Source organism: Melanerpes formicivorus, unplaced genomic scaffold (assembly GCF_026170545.1).
Source record: "Melanerpes formicivorus ecotype bairdi unplaced genomic scaffold, bMelFor1.0.p_v2 SCAF_22, whole genome shotgun sequence".
Lineage (NCBI taxonomy): Eukaryota > Metazoa > Chordata > Aves > Piciformes > Picidae > Melanerpes > Melanerpes formicivorus.
Window position 1 is genome coordinate 721,473 of NW_027142374.1, and position 17,145 is coordinate 738,617.

At 46.7% G+C, this 17,145-nt stretch overlaps 1 protein-coding gene across 9 annotated transcripts in view; it reads right to left on the minus strand.

Annotated features, from left to right (window-relative positions):
- MAP7D3 (MAP7 domain containing 3) overlaps window positions 1-17,145 on the minus strand; it is a 68,334-nt gene that overhangs the window by 14,374 nt on the left and 36,815 nt on the right. For 4 of the 9 annotated variants that reach the window (XM_068151773.1, XM_068151770.1, XM_068151769.1 and 1 more), the window contains 6 exons: window positions 14,533-14,631; window positions 14,047-14,145; window positions 12,857-12,982; window positions 9,561-9,706; window positions 7,888-8,018; window positions 6,219-6,463 (listed from right to left, as the gene is read on the minus strand). In XM_068151773.1, the coding sequence (XP_068007874.1) occupies window positions 6,219-6,463; window positions 7,888-8,018; window positions 9,561-9,706; window positions 12,857-12,982; window positions 14,047-14,145; window positions 14,533-14,631 (846 nt within the window). The remainder of the gene's footprint in view (window positions 1-6,218; window positions 6,464-7,887; window positions 8,019-9,560; window positions 9,707-12,856; window positions 12,983-14,046; window positions 14,146-14,532; window positions 14,632-17,145) is intronic. The other 5 variants (XM_068151772.1, XM_068151774.1, XM_068151775.1 and 2 more) reach the window with 5 other exon arrangements.

Sequence of the window (17,145 nt, forward strand, 5' to 3'; positions counted from 1 at the left end):
TAAATGTCTATAAGTATCTGAGGGCTGGGGGTCAGGAGGGAGGGGACAGGCTCTGCTCAGCTGCACCCTGGGATAGGACAATGAGCAACCTACAGCACAGGAGGTTCCACCTCAACATGAGGAGGAACTTCTTCACTATGAGAGTCCCAGAGCACTGGAACAGGCTGCCCAGAGGGGTTGTGGAGCCTCCTTCTCTGGAGACTTTCAAGCCCTGTCTGGATGTGTTCCTGTGTGACCTGTGCTGGATTCTACGGTTCTGCTCTGACAGAGGGGGTTGGACTTGATGACCTCCCAAGATCTCTTCCAAGCCTTAACATCCTGTAACACTGCAGTAGTTAAAAACATATTTCTCCAAAGACACCTTTATTTCTCTAACACTTAAACCACTTTAAAGAACACTGAAAAGATCCAGCTTTAGGAAACACATACAATTCCTTCTAAAAACCTCCCCTGGCTCTGCAGATGGAACATTCATTTCCATTTCTCTTGCTTCATAGCACTGACATTCATGTCTTTAAATCTACACATTATTTGAGGGTGCAAATAATCATTGTGTTATCTGGCCCTGCAGGCACATGCCAGTCACTTCAGGAATGCTGGGCTTTAGCAACAAATCAATATCCAGTTTTCATGGTGATCTAAAGAGCTTTGAACACCAGGTCAGCAGATACTTGTGCAGTCCCAGAGTTTAGGGGTGTACTCATGTCCTGCCTGGTGTTATGATCAGAGATAGTGGAGGTAATGGTCAGAGATACTGGAGATTATGATCAGAGATACTGGAGATAGTAATAAGAAATTCTTTACAGTGAGGCTGGTGAAACACTGCAACAAGTTGCCCAGGGAGGTTGTGGATGCCCCCTCCCTAGAGATCATAGAATCAGTAAGGTTGGAAAAGACCTCAGAGATCATCAAGTCCAACCTATCACCCAACACCTCCTGACTAACTAAACCATGGCACCAAGTGCCACATCCAGTCCCCTCTTGAACACCTCCAGGGATGGGGACTCCACCACCTTCCTGGGTAGCACATTCCAACGGTCAGTATCTCTTGCTGGGAAGAACTTTCTCCTCATCTCCAGCATAAACCTCCCCTGGCACAGCTTGAGACTGTGTCCTCTTGTTCTGGTGCTGGTTGCCTGGCAGAAGAGACCAACCCCCTCCTGGCTGCAACCTCCCTTCAGGTAGTTGCAGAGAGCAATGAGGTCTCCCCTGAGCCTCCTCTTCTCCAGGCTAAACACCCCCAGCTCCCTTAGCCTGTTCAAGGCCAGGTTGGATGAGGCCTTGAGCAACCTGGTGAAGTGGAAGGTGTCCCTGCCCATGGCAGGGGGGTTGGAACTGGATGATCTTTCAGGTCTCTTCCAAGCCAAACCATTCTATGAATCTATATTAGAAGTCACACATGATCAATCTTTTATTTATATATAAATATATATATATATTTACTATACATTATAAATGAATATTAGGAAAACTCCCACCCCTGTCATTCAGTTTCTCTCAATAGGTACTGAAAGAGCTCTGATTTTTAACCAGTTAATCCAGCTGCCTAGAAACATTACTGTTTGAATGGGACTAAAGAGCTGGGTGAAGATGCAGCTTTTGGTGTCACTCAACTAACAGCAGCACAATGGAGGCAAGGACTTGGCCTTTCTTCTTCTTTAGTGTTTCACAACTCAACACAGAGTTGTCTGCTCAGCAATTACAGAGCCTTGAGGCCACAGCAATTTTAATACACAATGGCATCAGTTTTTCATCAGGTACTCTGCTTCTAACCTAAAGACAAATCATTCAGAAGACAACACCAGCATTTAAGAACTTTAATAGCTGTAAAGCTGCTTAAGCTCCATGGACACATAATCACTACCTGCAGCTGTAATTACCCAGACTACAACCAGAGCAACTGAACCATGGCACTGTTCTGTGCAGAAAAGTGGTTCTTGCACTCCTAGGAAAAGCATTCCAGAAACACACAGAGTGCAGTCAAAGGGAAAGTTTGTAAAATTTAAGATATATCCAAGACTGAAGAAGTAAAACACTACCTCCCCAGGCCACAGACTGTGTCTGCTTTGGGCAAAAATGCAGACATGTTGGTAAAAACATCAACAGGCCACACCACTTCCAAATCTGAACTCAGCCAACAGGGGCTCTCCTCTTCCTCATCCCTGAGTAGGGAAGATCAGTCCTTTGCAGTTCAGAGAACCATTAGAGGATCTGCCTACTTGAGACCTGCAGGTATTAAGTGCTCTTCTCCCTACATCTGGCAACTTGGCTTTTTTATTACTTAAAAGAAAAGGCAGGAGGTTTCACTTACTGTTGCCACTATACAAGCACGAAGAAACCAAAATGCCTCTCTTGTCTTCTGCCACTTGAATGTCTCACCAGTTGAGACCAGTCACTCTTTCCAGCAGAAGCTATCGTGCCACAGCAACCCCATGCAGTGCTACAGGCTGGGGTCAGTGGCTGGAGAGCAGCCAGGCAGAGAGGGACCTGGGGGTACTGGTTGATGGTAGGCTGAACATGAGCCTGCAGTGTGCCCAGGCAGCCAAGAGGGCCAATGGCATCCTGGCCTGCATCAGGAAGAGTGTGGCCAGCAGGAGCAGGGAGGTCATTCTGCCCCTGTACACTGCACTGGTTAGGCCACACCTCGAGTACTGTGTCCAGTTCTGGGCTCCTCAGCTTAGGAAAGATGTTGAGTTGCTGGAAGGTGTCCAGAGAAGGGCAACAAAGCTGGGGAGGGGTCCGGAGCACAGCCCTGTGAGGAGAGGCTGAAGGAGCTGGGGTTACTTAGCCTGGAGAAGAGGAGGCTCAGGGGAAATCTTCTTGCTCTCTACAGCTACCTGAAGGGAGGTTGTAGCCAGGTGGGGGTTGGTCTCTTCTGCCAGGCAACCAGCACCAGAACAAGAGGACACAGTCTCAAGCTGTGCCAGGGGAGGTTTAGGCTGGAGGTGAGGAAGAAATTCTTCCCAGCAAGAGAGATTGGCCATTGGAATGTGCTGCCCAGGAAGGTGGTGGAGTCACTATCACTGGAGGTGTTTAGGAGGAGACTTGATAGGGTGCTTGGTGCCATGGTTTAGTTGATTAGGTGGTGTTGGATAGTATCTTGGACTCAATGATCTTGAAGATCTCTTCCAACCTGGTTTATTCTATTCTGTTATGCACTGGCACAGCAACCCACAGAGCAGTCCCATTTTAACCCTACTGGAATCTCTTCTATCAAAATTGGCTGACATTTGACATCAGGGGTAAACTATTTCCTCCTTTGAAAATTCATCCTAAAGAAGCCAATTTAATCCTCAGCAGGAGGAACCCCAGAGGTCTTAGGCTTTTAGGTGCTAAGGCTGCAGCATGGTAATGATAGCTTGAAACATGGTTAAGTATCTGGTACAGAAGGTAATAGGAGACAATTAGTTGTAACCATTCACAACACAGATATGGATTGGGCATGAAACCAAGAGAGGGTCAAGAGATCTCATGCCTAGGGGGAGGAATCTTCCCATTGAATTTTCCTTTTGGAAGTTACTGGATTGCAGGCAATGCCAATCCACTGACTGAATCACACAAAGCCACGTTGTTGCACTGATTTTTCACCCCTTGTGCAGTCTATTTCCATGGGGGTTTCCCAACATGATTGCTAACATGCCTTAAGAAGGTTCTTCCAGTGTTTTCTACTCAGCTCCATCTTCTTTCTGGACTCCCATCTGTCATTCCTGCCAAGAACTGTTTTCACTCAAAGGCCCTTTTTGTGATGGAAGGAGAAAGAGGGAAACAGGCAAGAGAAATCTTCTTAGAACTGTAAAAAGCATCTACAGGTCTGAGTGTTGGCCTTACCAAGTCCAGCCTGTGGTTTAAGAGCAAAGAGGCACTATCAAGATACTTGCAGCCATTAAGAATACAGACTGCCTCTAGGCAGCTCCTCTTCAGCAATATTTAGTTGCCAATTGAGCAAGAAGGATGCAGAAGATCTGCAACTTGTGAAGAGGTGGAAGCTGAACCTCCTCCTTTTCTCTCATTGATCTGTTCAGGTTTTCTTCCCACAGACAGAGAAGAATATTGCAGATTTGCTATCTGAGGAGCAGCTTGTGTCAGTTCCTTACTGGACTGTTGTTTCCCAGTTTGACAGCAAGAACACAAACCTGCTTGTGCTGTGGCATCAGCTGGGTGGAGGGATGGTTCCAACACATTTCAAGGCAAGTCATTTATTTACAATCAATCTGGGAATCACATGGCAAAGCCTTCACTACCCAAATAAAAAGACAGAAAGAAAAAAAAATGGAGGCTCCATGATAGTTTATTACCTATCATCATGCATAAGGTGAGAGCTCGTGAAGGAGCACTTCTTATGCTTTAAGTTGAAACAAGCCTTTTAACTCTCACAGAAGCTGCCAAAGGCTGCTGCCAGAAATGACAACTGCTCCAAGTCACTGAAAAATAGAAAGTGTTTTACTGCAGAACAGTGTATTTTAGCAGAAGACACAAAAAAAACCACACCCCAAAACCAAGACAAAGCTTGATTGCTGTTTGTCAGCAACAGGCAACCAAACTGAGTTTGAAGGAGAAGAGATGGGTATGAAGATACAAGGACACAAAGCTGAGATTAGGTTGAACCTAGAAGACCCAGAGACTGATTTGCCACATGCCATTGACTGATGTGCTCTGACTTCAGAAGCTGTCTGGAGTATGGTACTGCACCAACCCACAGGGGGAATAGATGTGCAAAATTGCCTTGACAACTGAGGGCAACTTTAAGAACAAGGATTTTGCCTCACTTAGCACCACTGCAGTGTACCACAACACTCCCAGAGACAAAGGAAAGCATCTCGAGGGTGGAGAATGTGGCCACTCTTTCCTTATCTTGCCAAAGAGTTTCACTCCCAGCCATGATGACCCACTCCAAAGACAATTAGCTTGGACATGAGCAGTAAGGTAAAATAGATAAACTGTGTTAGTACAGTTCCAGAAGCCAGTGTGGAGAGGAGACAGATGGGGCACCAAGGAACAAGGACAGGTGCTCTTGTTCCAGAACAACTGGAAGACAGAGAAACAGGACAAGCTGTTAGAGGTGTCAACCTCTCTTTCAACACTGGTTACAACTGATTATGCCCCCTCTGAGGCATGCAAAGACATTTATCACACTACTGCAGGGACATCAAGGGATGGACGCTCTGACTGCAGAGACGAATGACGCCACACTGAAGATGGATGTGCAACTTCACACAAACATCCACATTTGACTATGACATCCAGGCTGCTTTCTACAGGAACAGATGATCAAAGAACTCTGGACATGAGTTCTTCAGCCAGCTAACACTATTGAACATCCAGATCTGAGCAGTGACAGGAAGAGCCTCAGAAATCACAGACGATGGCAGCAGCTGAGGAATGCACAAGAGGAACTGTCCATGCAGTAACATGCAGCGAGCGTGGCTCCCACTTACCTTGTGTCTGAAGGATTTTTGCCCTCAGTACTGCCCACTGGCTGCAGTTTAAACTCCAGAGATCCCTTCTTTTCCTGTTAAGTGTCCCCTAAGTCCTTCTCCACAGAGAAGTGCCTGCTAGATCCCATTGGAAGGCTCTCCCAGATTCTTTTCTGGAGATGGTAGATGGTGTTCTTCTGGTCAGAGGGGCAGGGGCAGAGGACTGGGACACTAACTGTTCATCTGGTGTATGGCTCTCTTTATCTGCCAAGCTGATTGCTCAGTGTGACCTGTGAACTGGCCACTTTTTCCTGAGGCAGCCGGGATTACACATTCACTGTGACACTGAGGCAAGTTTTCCAGCTTGGTGAAAGCTGTCTCTGGCTGGGCTGCACCAAGTGCTGACTTCTTCCTCCAAGCAGGTCCCTTGCATGAGCAATTATAACAACTACCAACTGCACTGAAAGACTTTTGCATAGTTTAACTACTGACTCTGCCAACCTAAGCTAGCAGATTTCTCAGCTAGTGTGCCTGAAATCCAAAAGGCAAATAGGATTTTTCCAATGTCAGTGGAAGCTCTGGACTTAAATCTCCAAGTCCACTGAACCACCTGCTGCACTAAAATCCATACCCCCAAAGTCCTACCATGTAAAATTACTGCATGAATTTTCAGCAATGAACAGCTTCTGCCCTAAAACACCCTACTCTCCAGTGGCCTGCCTCCTGAAGGAATGATTTCACCAGTCCCAGCACACACTGTAGATGTCTTGAGGAAGAGTTCAGCAGTCATCGAGAAACACTCACCTTCTTTGGTCTTTGGGCTAGCTGCTACAGCATCCCTGCCCAAGGCCGGTGAAGCACCTTGTTCTTGCCCTGTTCCTTCTGTGCTCTTATCCTTTGGTTTGCTCTCTACTTCAGTTTTCTTTTTGGTAATGTTTAGAACACCTGGTGTGAGAGGTGGCCGTTGGATGGGTGCTGGTTTAGAGACTGGCGTAGGAGAGGGTGGCCTTTGTTTGGCCACGCTCGGTGAAGGGGGGCGAGTCTTTTGCCTGTTGAAATCAAGAACATATTTCAGGGCTAGCACTGAAAAAAAATCTCAAAACATGCAACTAGGACAGCAGCCTGCTTTGGATAGCTGACATTACACATGACAAGGGTGACAGAACACTGGAACAGGCTGCACAGAGGGGCTGTGGAGTCTCCTTCTCTGGAGACCTTTGAAACCCTCCTGGATGTGTTGCTGTGGGACCTGCCTTAGGTGATCCTGCTCTGGCATGGGGGTTGGACTGGATGAGTTTTTGAGGGCTCTTCCAATCCCTAACATTCTGTGATTCTTCATGAATATCCACTACAAGAATCCAAAAACACCCTGGGCACACAGCACTCACTACTTGTTGGCTAACATCAAAATAGGTCTTCTAGCCCAGACTTCCATTTACATCAAGGATGAATCCTGTGATTCTAGCCACAGAATCACCAAGGTTGGAAGAGACCTCAAAGATCATCAAGTCCAACCTGTCACCACAGACCTCATGACTAGACCATGGCACCAAGTGCCACATCCAATCCCTTCTTGAACACCTCCAGGGATGGGGACTCCACCACCTCCCAGGGCAGCACATTCCACTGGCTAACAACTCTCTCTGGGAAGAACTTTCTCCTCACCTTGAGCCTAAACTTCCCCTGGCACAGCTTGAGACTGTGTCCTCTTGTTCTGGTGCTGCTTGCTTAGGAGGAGAGACCAACCCCCTCCTGGCTACAACCACCCTTTAGGTAGTTGTAGACAGCAAGAAGGTGTCCTCTGAGCCTCCTCTTCTCCAGGCTAAACAATCCCAGCTCCCTCAGCCTCACAGGGCTGTGTTTGAGGCCTCTCCCCAGCCTCGTTGCCCTTCTCTGGACACATTCAAGTGTCTCAATGTCCTTCTTAAACTGAGGGGCCCAGAACTGGACACAGGATTCAAGGAACTTCCTACAAACTCCAAGGAATTTCCTACAAAGATCCAGTCTGGAAGTTTGCATGCTCCCTGTTGGTTTTAGAATCCCAGAATCAACCATGTTGGAAGAGTCCTCCAAGATCCATCAAGCCCAACTGATCACCCAACCCCATTTAATCAACTAGTCCATGGCACCAAGTGCCTCATCCAGTTTTTTCTTAAACACCTGCATGGATGCTGCCCCCACCACCTCCCTGGGCAGTTCACAGGCTGTACAGAAAACCAGGGTATAAATATTTGTGTGTTTGTGGATAAATATAGACTGTTTATATAATACAAAGAGCTGCACAAACGAGACAAAGGTTCAAGGGCTGCATCCCTACCACGGAAAAGCAAACTCAGATCAAAAGTCCTTAGATGTATATAAACATGGCACAGCATGGGTCATCCAAATGCTAAGAGTGCAGCTGTATGAGGCAGGCAGCAGCCTTCATCTCCTCCTCAGTAGCAGGTTTTTAAGGTGGACACTGGACACATACCTAAGTGTAGATGGTGAGGGAGGACGCTTCACCACGTTAGCAGGAGATGGGGATCTTCTATGGGCAGACACAGATGGTGAGGGAGGGCGCCTATAGCCAGACCCTGGGGATGGCTTTTCAGCTTCTGATTTCTATGAAGACACATAAAAGCAAACAATGCTTACTCTAGAACCCTTCACAGACAGGAGAGCTGTTAGCACAACAAATGCAGGCCTTCTCAGAATACAGAATTAACCAGGCTGGAAAGGACCTTTGAGATCATTGAGTCCAACCCATCACCCAACACCATCTGATCAACTAAACCATGGCACCAAGCACCCATCCAGTCTCTTCCTAAACACCTCCAGTGATGGTGACTCCACCACCTCCCTGGGCAGCACATCCCAATGGCCAATCTCTCTTTCTATGAAGAACTTCTTCCTAACATCCAGCTTAAACTTCCCCCTGCACAGCTTGAGACTGTGTCCTCTTGTTCTGGTGCTGCTTGCTTGAGAGAAGAGACCAACCCCCCCACCTGGCTACAACCTCCCTTCAGGTAGTTGTAGAGAGAAAGGTCTCCCCTGAGCCTCCTCTTCTCCAGGCTAAGCAACCTCAGCTCCCTTAGCCTCTCCTCACAGGGCTGTGCTCCAAACCCCTCCCCAGCTTTGTTGCCCTTCTCTGGACACCTTCCAGCATCTCAACATCTCTCCTAAACTGAGTGGCGCAGAACTGGACACAGGACTCAAGGTGTGGCCTAACCAGTGCAGAGTACAGAGGCAGAATGACCTCCCTGCTCCTGCTGGCCACGCTATTCCTGAACCAGGCCAGTACATCTCAACAAGATGTACTTGACAGTTGCTTTATATTGCAAAACACAAACCCAGTCACTACCTTACCTAACTGAAACTGTGGCAACCAAGATACCAGAGAGATGAAGGACCAAATATCCCAGTTTGATTTCAAGACTGCCTTTCTGAAGCAAACTGATGCTACTAACCATTCCAATAAGCAAGCAAACCACTGAAGAAGAACCCCATCCTGAGCTGTTCCAACCTCTCTCCCAACCCCATTGATACAAACCTAACTTCTGAGGATCTTCAACACACCTGAGTTGAATCTGGTGAGCTTGCATCAGATGAAGATAGAGAGGACTTCAATCAAAACAATAAGCAAGCAAACCATTGAAGGAGAGCCCCATCCTCAGCTGTTCCAACCTCTTCCCCCAACCCCACTGATACAAACCTAATTCCTGAGGATGTTCAACACACCTGAGTGGAGATAGAGAGGACCTCAAACCAATAAGCAAGCAAACCATTGAAGAAGAACCCCATCCTGAGCTGTTCCAACCTTTCCCCCCACCCTATTGATAGAAACCTAATTCCTGAGGATCTTCAACACACCTGAGTTGAATCTGGTGAGCTTGCATCAGATGAAGATAGAGAGGACTTCAATCAAACCAATAAGCAAGCAAACCATTGAAGAAGAGCCCCATCCTCAGCTGTTCCAACCTCTCCCCCAACCCCAGTGATACAAACCTAATTCCTGAGGATGTTCAACACACCTGAGTGGAGATAGAGAGGACCTCAAACCAATAAGCAAGCAAACCATTGAAGAAGAACCCCATCCTGAGCTGTTCCAACCTCTTCCCCCAACCCCACTGATACAAACCTAATTCCTGAGGATGTTCAACACACCTGAGTTGAATCTGGTGAGCTTGCATCAGATGAAGACAGAGAGGACTTCAACCTGTCGATGCTACGACTGCGCACGGGCACTTTAGGAGCTGGGGCTGGGGAACTGATGGAACTGGCTGAAGCTGAACGAGGACAGAGGTGAGATGCTATAAAAGTTAGGAATTTGACAAGAGACAACAAGAAGCAAGTGCACAGTATAAGAACAGGAGAAAAAGAGGGAGAGAGAGAGAGAAAGATTATGCGTGTTAGAAACCATACAGAGGAACACGGCAGGCAGTGCACGTAGCGGTGGGTCACGGGCACAAGACACCATCACCACATGATTAGTACTTTGGAAGCAACAGCACCAGGAATGAAACCATTTTGAAAGCAGCAGTCTGGAGCAGATAAAAATAAAATGCTTTTCCAAACAACACATCAGGCACTGCTTCAATTGTGATCGAGCTGCATCTAATCACAACTAGTTCAGTTCCAGCGGCTTAGCCTCTTTCTCTACAAGTTCTCTATTCCAAGTTCAACATTTTAAGTGAGCTCCCTCCAATTCTCAAGGAGGAAATCTTTTCCAAGGACTCTGGGCATTCCTTTACAAATTGTTCTTGTGAAAGAATTTGTGCAACATTACTGTATTCCACTTTCCCCTCCCTGGACCCTGTATTATGTGCCTTTTATCCACATTAACAAACCCAAACAGGTGGTATAAAAAGAACCAAACCTGTGAAGAGAAAAAGGACGAGAGGGAAGGGATTGAATCTTGAGGAGGGCAAATTTAGACTAGGAAGAAATTCTTTGCAGTGATGAAGGTGTGATACTGGAACAAATTGCCCAGGGTGGTTGCCCCCTCCCTGGAGGTGTTTGAGGCCTGGTTGGACGAGGCCTTGAGCAATCTGGGCTGGTGGGAGGTGTCCCTGCCCATGGCAGAGGGGTTGGAACCAGATGGTCTTTAAGGTCCCTTCCAACCCAAACCATTCTATAATCCAGGAACTCTCAAACCAAAGTACCTTCCCTACTGGAAGTGTCAGTCTCCTCATGTATAAGATAGGGACAGAAACTGTGGTTTACAATTCCTTTACTCACTAAGACCATCACAGGCACATGGATGCACAGAAGCATACACAGATCTAACATTCTGCTTCTGAAACTTGGTGCTGAGCAGGGCTCTGGACAACCTGATCTAAATGAGGATGTCTCTGCTCACTGAAGAAGGGGTTGGACTAGATGACCTTTAGAGATCCCTTCCAACCCAAACTATTCTATGACTCTTTGATCATAGAACCAATAAGGTTGGAAAAGACCTCAGAGATCATCAAGTCAAACCTGTCACCCAGGACCTCATGACTACTAAAGCATGGCACCAAGTGCCACATCCAATCCCCTCTTGAACACCTCCAGGGATGGGGACTCCACCACCTCCCTGGGCAGCACATTCCAGTGGCCAATTACTCTTTCTGGGAAGAACTTTCTCCTCACCTCCAGCCTAAACCTCCCCTGGTGCAATTTGAGACTGTATCCTCTTGTTCTGGTGCTGACTGAGGGAGTGAGTTGGGTCTCTTCTCTCAAGCAACAAGCGCCAGAACAAGAGGACAGTGTCTCAAGTTGTGCCAGGGGAAGTTTAGGCTCAAGGTGAGGAGAAAGTTCTTCACTGAATGTCGTTAGCCATTGGAATGTGCTGCCCAGGGAGGTGGTGGAGTCCCCATCCCTGGAGGTGTTCAAGAGGGGATTGGATGTGGCACTTGGTGCCATGATTTAGTAGTCATGAGGTGTTGGGTGACAGGTTGGACTTGATGATCTTTGAGGTCTTTTCCAACCTTGGTGATTCTGTGATTCTTTGATTGCCTGGGAGAAGAGACCAACCCCCACCTGGCTACAACCTCCCTTCAGGTACTTGTAGAGAGCAAGAAGGTCTCCCCTGAGCCTCCTCTTCTCCAGGCTAAACCACCCCAGCTCCCTCAGCCTCTCCTCACAGGGCTGTGCTCGAGGCCTCTCCCCAGCCTCATTGCCCTTCTCTGGACACCTTCAAGTGGATGCTGGCTTTTTTTTTAACAGTCTGACCAAACTGTGACAGATGCCAGCACTTAGAATTTTGTAAGTTTGTGGAAAATACATTTTATTTTTATACTCACAGCATTTGTGCAAGGAGAACTGCATTCTGATTGTGCAGTTTCTGCTAAAGCACAGGCAGGCTTCTGCTGGAATGCAGAAAGCACCTTGAAGGCAAACTGATCAAAATGTAGTTCTCTTTACTTCAGCAGTAGTGAATAAGTCACATGCTGGAAAAAGATGGTATTTCCCCACATGACATGAACTGGAATATTCATGGCCAAATAAAAGTGGCAAAGGGATAGGTGTGCAAAAAACAAATATGACCAACAACTGGAAACCCAACAAAGTCAAACCTGAGCATTACACAAGGGGAGCAGTGTGGAAAGGTCACCATTACCAACAAGGACCAAGGTAAGTGGCATAAGATCAAAAATAAAAATGGAGCAATGGACTAAAGAGGAAACAAGCAAAACTGGGAGGGCAAGAGAGGAGAAAGGACTCCACATTGGTTCCAGCTATGCATTTACTGGGGCATTCTGCTAACTGGTAACAATTGTAAGTGCAGGATGCAGTCAGGGTTGGCCCATGATGCAGAGTCCTGCACAAGTATTAAGCTGAGCCACACTCTGGGCTTATCAGCTCAGTCTGGACCAATATGAAATTGCTTGAGCCAGCCAGGGTTACTCTACAGTATCCTCTCCTCCTGGTATGCCTCTACGTCTATAGTCAGCCTTAGTGAAGCCAGCTCAAGGCTCCCTGTGCTTAAGGAAATCCCTCTGCTATGTTCCTACAGGAGTGTCTCCTCCTCAAGAAATTCAGGCTTTGCACTTAATTCCTTTCAGCCTCCTTTGAAATGGTTTGTTTGGGTTTCTGCCCCTTTCATTTCCTAACACCCCTCTCTGACCAGTACTTCTGATTCATTGGAGGGTGCTCCCAAGGCCCAGTTCTCCCTCAGTCAAAACACAAACAAACCCCAAAACAAAATGGCAGCATCTGGTTCTCTGCAGAGCAAGTAAACTGGCACTGGAGTTTAAAAGCCAGTAATTCTTCTATGGTTTTGTAAACAAACATGCAACAGAGCACATGAATTGGTTACTGCTGACCAAAGAAAGGACTGGGGGTAAGTTGTATTAAATACAGCCAGCTATTGGCTGGCCGCTTCACGCTTCGGTGCAGCACAGTTAGCAACTATCAGGTAAGTTCTTGCTTGAAGAGCAACTGCAGAAAACTTTCAGGCTTTGCTGCCCTCCTGTTACCTGAGGGATCTTGTCCATCAGCCGACAATGCAGCAGCACTTTTACTCCTAGCTAAAGAGGCCTGTGTGGGGGCGAGGAGGCGACTGATTACGCTACTGTCCAGGGGACTGAGCTGGGAGCGACGAGCTGAATGGTGAGAACAAACCAACAAAGGATCCAACATGAAATCATAACATGAGAAAAAAGACAAGCAGTACAAAGCAAAGGCAGTCTGTGAGCATTATGGCAAACTGTAACACTTTTGGAAGGAAAATGCAGAGGTCAAGGAATGCAGAAGTCAAATTCCAACTAAAAGCACAGAAGGGTTAAACGCTGCAATCTCTTATGCTGCACTTCTTGTCCTTGGCTTGCTTAACACTGATCATTTTAATGTGCAAAGGCTGGCATGCATACAACAGAGATGAAAGCTGAAGTTGGTCAAAATGTGAACTGATTTTGACCCAGCTCTTCAGAGCTGTGCTGTTTAGACTGCAGGTAAGGCCATTCTACAAGGCCACCGGTGATCATCAGCCATCATTTGCACATACATTCACAAGGACAGCATCCATCACCCTCCCATACAAAAAGAGCAGAGTATCATTTCCACTGCTGGCAAAAGCTGCTAAAAAGGAAAGTTTGAAAGCTGTTAAAGTGGAAAAAAAAAAGATGTTAGAAAAGTTGCTGGTCTTCAGGTTTAGGAAGAGTTCCTAGAAAAGGAGGGGATTTGTCTCCTAGTGGGGAATACACAGACCAAAAGAGACTCAAGTAAGAACAGGTTTCCTCCTTCATTTGCATGCACAAAGTTTAGGCCAGCAGAAGGAACAGAGAAGTTGCTTTCAAACTGAGTAAAGAGAGAGAGTTCAAAAAGCAAAGAGAAGATTTAAGTAAGAAGTGAACATACACCACTGACATTTTTACTCTGTCTTACATGTAAACCTACAAGCTTTCAAGTAAGTCTCTCTTAAGCAGAGAGACATTTTGCTATCTACTTACAGGGCCACTTGAAAGTCCTTCTTAAAGGATTGGCTTTTTGTCCAAAGGGAGAAATTGAATCTTTACCATTTACAATTTCAGCTTCAGCACTGGATTCCTCAAAGGCCATTAAAGAGGCCTAAAAATTTAAGAACCAAGGAAAGTAGTGACATTAAGCCTATCCAAACTTGACTCTGAACAGCTTTGAAGAGAAATACTCAGCTTTATGAAACAACCACCTGTTTTTTCTTCCTTTTTCACTTTTTCTAGGTCTGGAGAGGACTGGGGTTTACTACTCATTCTACTCAAAGATGTGCTCCTCTTCTTTTCTGCTCCTCCTAGAGACCAAGCGTAAGGAAGATTATTTGTAACGAGATATTCATATAGATGATCTTCTAAGCTGCCCTTCCCATGCTTTGCTTTTGCTAACCCCACCCCCCCAATCTATCATCACAAACCACTGTTTTCTCAAGAGGTAAATGGTTTGCCTACTCTTCTCCCCACCCTTCCACTTTTCAGATGGAACAAGGCTGGTTTACAGACAGTTACCTAACAGCTGGCGCTGCAAGGTCTGTAATAGAATAGAATAAACATTTATGCCACAGTGCTCTCAAGGAAAGCATGAGTGAAAACACTTAATCATGAAACTGGGGTGTGTTTTAAAGTCAGCCTGAAATATCCCATGCACTGCCTCCCAAGTCTCCAAACAAACTGGCTTCTAGCACCTTTCTGTTCCACCTGTGAACCTTTGAGTGCTGGCTGCTGCGAATGTAGAGGAACTTTGTTATTCAGCCTGTTTAATGAGGCACTCCTCTTTGTGGTACCTAGAAGTGAAAGTGCATGGATTAATCACACTGAAAAGCCTACAGTCCCCTCCAACACCTGCCCCACTTCCCTGAGATACAGAAGAATTAAGTCACTTTATAGCATGAATCCTTCAGAAGCAGGAAAGCTGGCTCAGGGAAGAATTACTCTATAGGAAGCATTATTTCTTATATTCCTGTAAGCTACTGATCAGAGCAGCAGGGTGCCAGTCTCAGTAGATGTCTTGGCTGACCTACTGAGGCCACCCTGGTACTCCTTTTAGGTAAGTAAAACACCCTTTGAGGAAAGAGAATTCGTTTTAAAGGCCACAGCTCACAATCTGTATGAGTAAGAGCGAGCTCAGGACTCACACTGAACACAGCGGACAGAACACTCCACTGATCCAGGGCCAAGCATCTCCTTCTCACATCTGCATTCTGCTCCTCCACCTTCCCAGGCCACAAGAGCATGGCAGAAGCCATCTGGTGAATTCTGTGGCTTGATTTTGTGTTGTCTGAATTGAACCATCTTTTACCAAAGAGCCAAGTTCTCCTTGAGTGCCAAACAAAGAGCACAGAATCACTCCAACTTGCTGTGCTGACCCAAACCAGTCAGTCCACCTCTACATCCTGACCATGTGGCTCAGCTGTAGCCATGTCCACATTTCTTCTGGTTTAGGCCACTTGGCATTTTTTTCCTCCAAAGTGAACAAGGAATCTTAAAGGATTTTGAGGGATGACAGTGAGTTTGAGAGCAATCCCAATTAGCTGATAATTAGTGCCTTCCTGTGTACTTAATTTAGACTTTACAACCCCGTTTCTGACTCAGAGCTGAAGCCTGCAGACACATTATATATTATCATTTAAAATCACAAGCAGTCTCCAGTGACTCAGAGCCCCTTGCAGCTATGCCACTGTAGATATCTTCACTGACTCCCTACTAGGCATGCAGTGTATGAGTACAAGTTTTTCTGCTGCATCCCCTTCCAACATGAACACACAAAAATCACTTTTAGTTGTGTCCAGGTCAGGGAATCTTCTAGCATGGCTCATTTGATTGAAGGCTCCAGACTGACAAAAACCACTGGAGCACACACATAGCTGAAGTTGTGCTCATATTAAACAGCTCTTAGCTCATTAGTTGCTTTTTTAATCATTTGGGATAAAAACCCAGAGCAACACATCTGGGGTACAGGCAGGCTCCTATGAGACACTGAGCAGATGCCCCACAGGGAAATGTCAGGTTGAAACAAGCTGATATAGCATCATAGAATCAGTCAGGGTTGGAAGAGACCACAAGGATCATCTAGTTCCAACCGCCCTGCCATGGGCAGGGACACCCCACACTAGATCAGCCTGGCCAGAGTCTCATCCAGCCTGGGCTAAAACACCTCCAGGGATGGGGCCTCAACCACCTCCCTGGACAACCCATTCCAGGGCTTCACCACTCTCACAGTGAAGAACTTCTTCATCAAGTTCTTCATCATATGTACTCATGCAAACAATTTTCACTTGGAGAAGGCAAATAGCCATCATTGACAGAATGTATTGGATGGGGCAGAGAGGAAACTCACATGAACAGATTTACTGGAGAGTGTTAAAAACAGAGATCTATGTCACTCTCTACATCCTTGTTAAGACTACTTGTGTGGAGCACAATTTAAACATGACACACTGCAGTCTGGAGCTTCATCTGCCTTGCAGCTGCAGTTTAAAAAGGGACCTGAAGCCACAGAAATTGGTAAAACTCAAGATAATGAAAAGATAATTGAAGATAATTAAAATAATATTAAAATAATTGCCTTCCAGGCCATTTCTATTCCTTGGTAGTCAATGGCACATTAAGCAAGCTCAGAATGCTTGCAAGCAGAGGAGTGCACTAACAGTTGGAGATATCTGAGCGTCAGTAGCAAGACGACACCAAGCTGGGGCAGGAGTTGATCTGCTGGAGGGTAGAGAGGCTCTGCAGAGGGACCTGGAAAGGCTGGACAGATGGGCAGAGTCCAAGGGCAGGAGATTGAACACATCCAAGTGCCAGGTTCTGCACATTGGCCACAGCAACCTCATGCAGTGCTACAGACTGGAGTCTGAGTGGCTGGAGAGCAGCCAGGCAGAGAGGGACCTGGGGGTACTGGTTGATGGCAGGCTGAACATGAGCCTGCAGTGTGCCCAGGCAGCCAAGAGGGCCAATGGCATCCTGGCCTGCATCAGGAACAGTGTGGCCAGCAGGAGCAGGGAGGTCATTCTGCCCCTGGTCAGGACACATCTCGAGTCCTGTGTCCAGTTCTGGGCCCCTCAGTTTAGGAAGGAGGTTGACTTGCTGGAATGAGTCCAGAGAAGGGCAACAAAGTTGATGAGGGGTTTGGAACACAGCCCTGTGAGGAGAGGCTGAGGTAGCTGGGGTTGCTTAGCCTGGAGAAGAGGAGACTCAGGGGTGACCTTCTTGCTGTCTACAACTACCTGAAGGGAGGTTGTAGACAGGCTGAGGTTGGTCTCTTCTCCCAGGCAAGCAGCACCAGAACAAGAGGACACAGT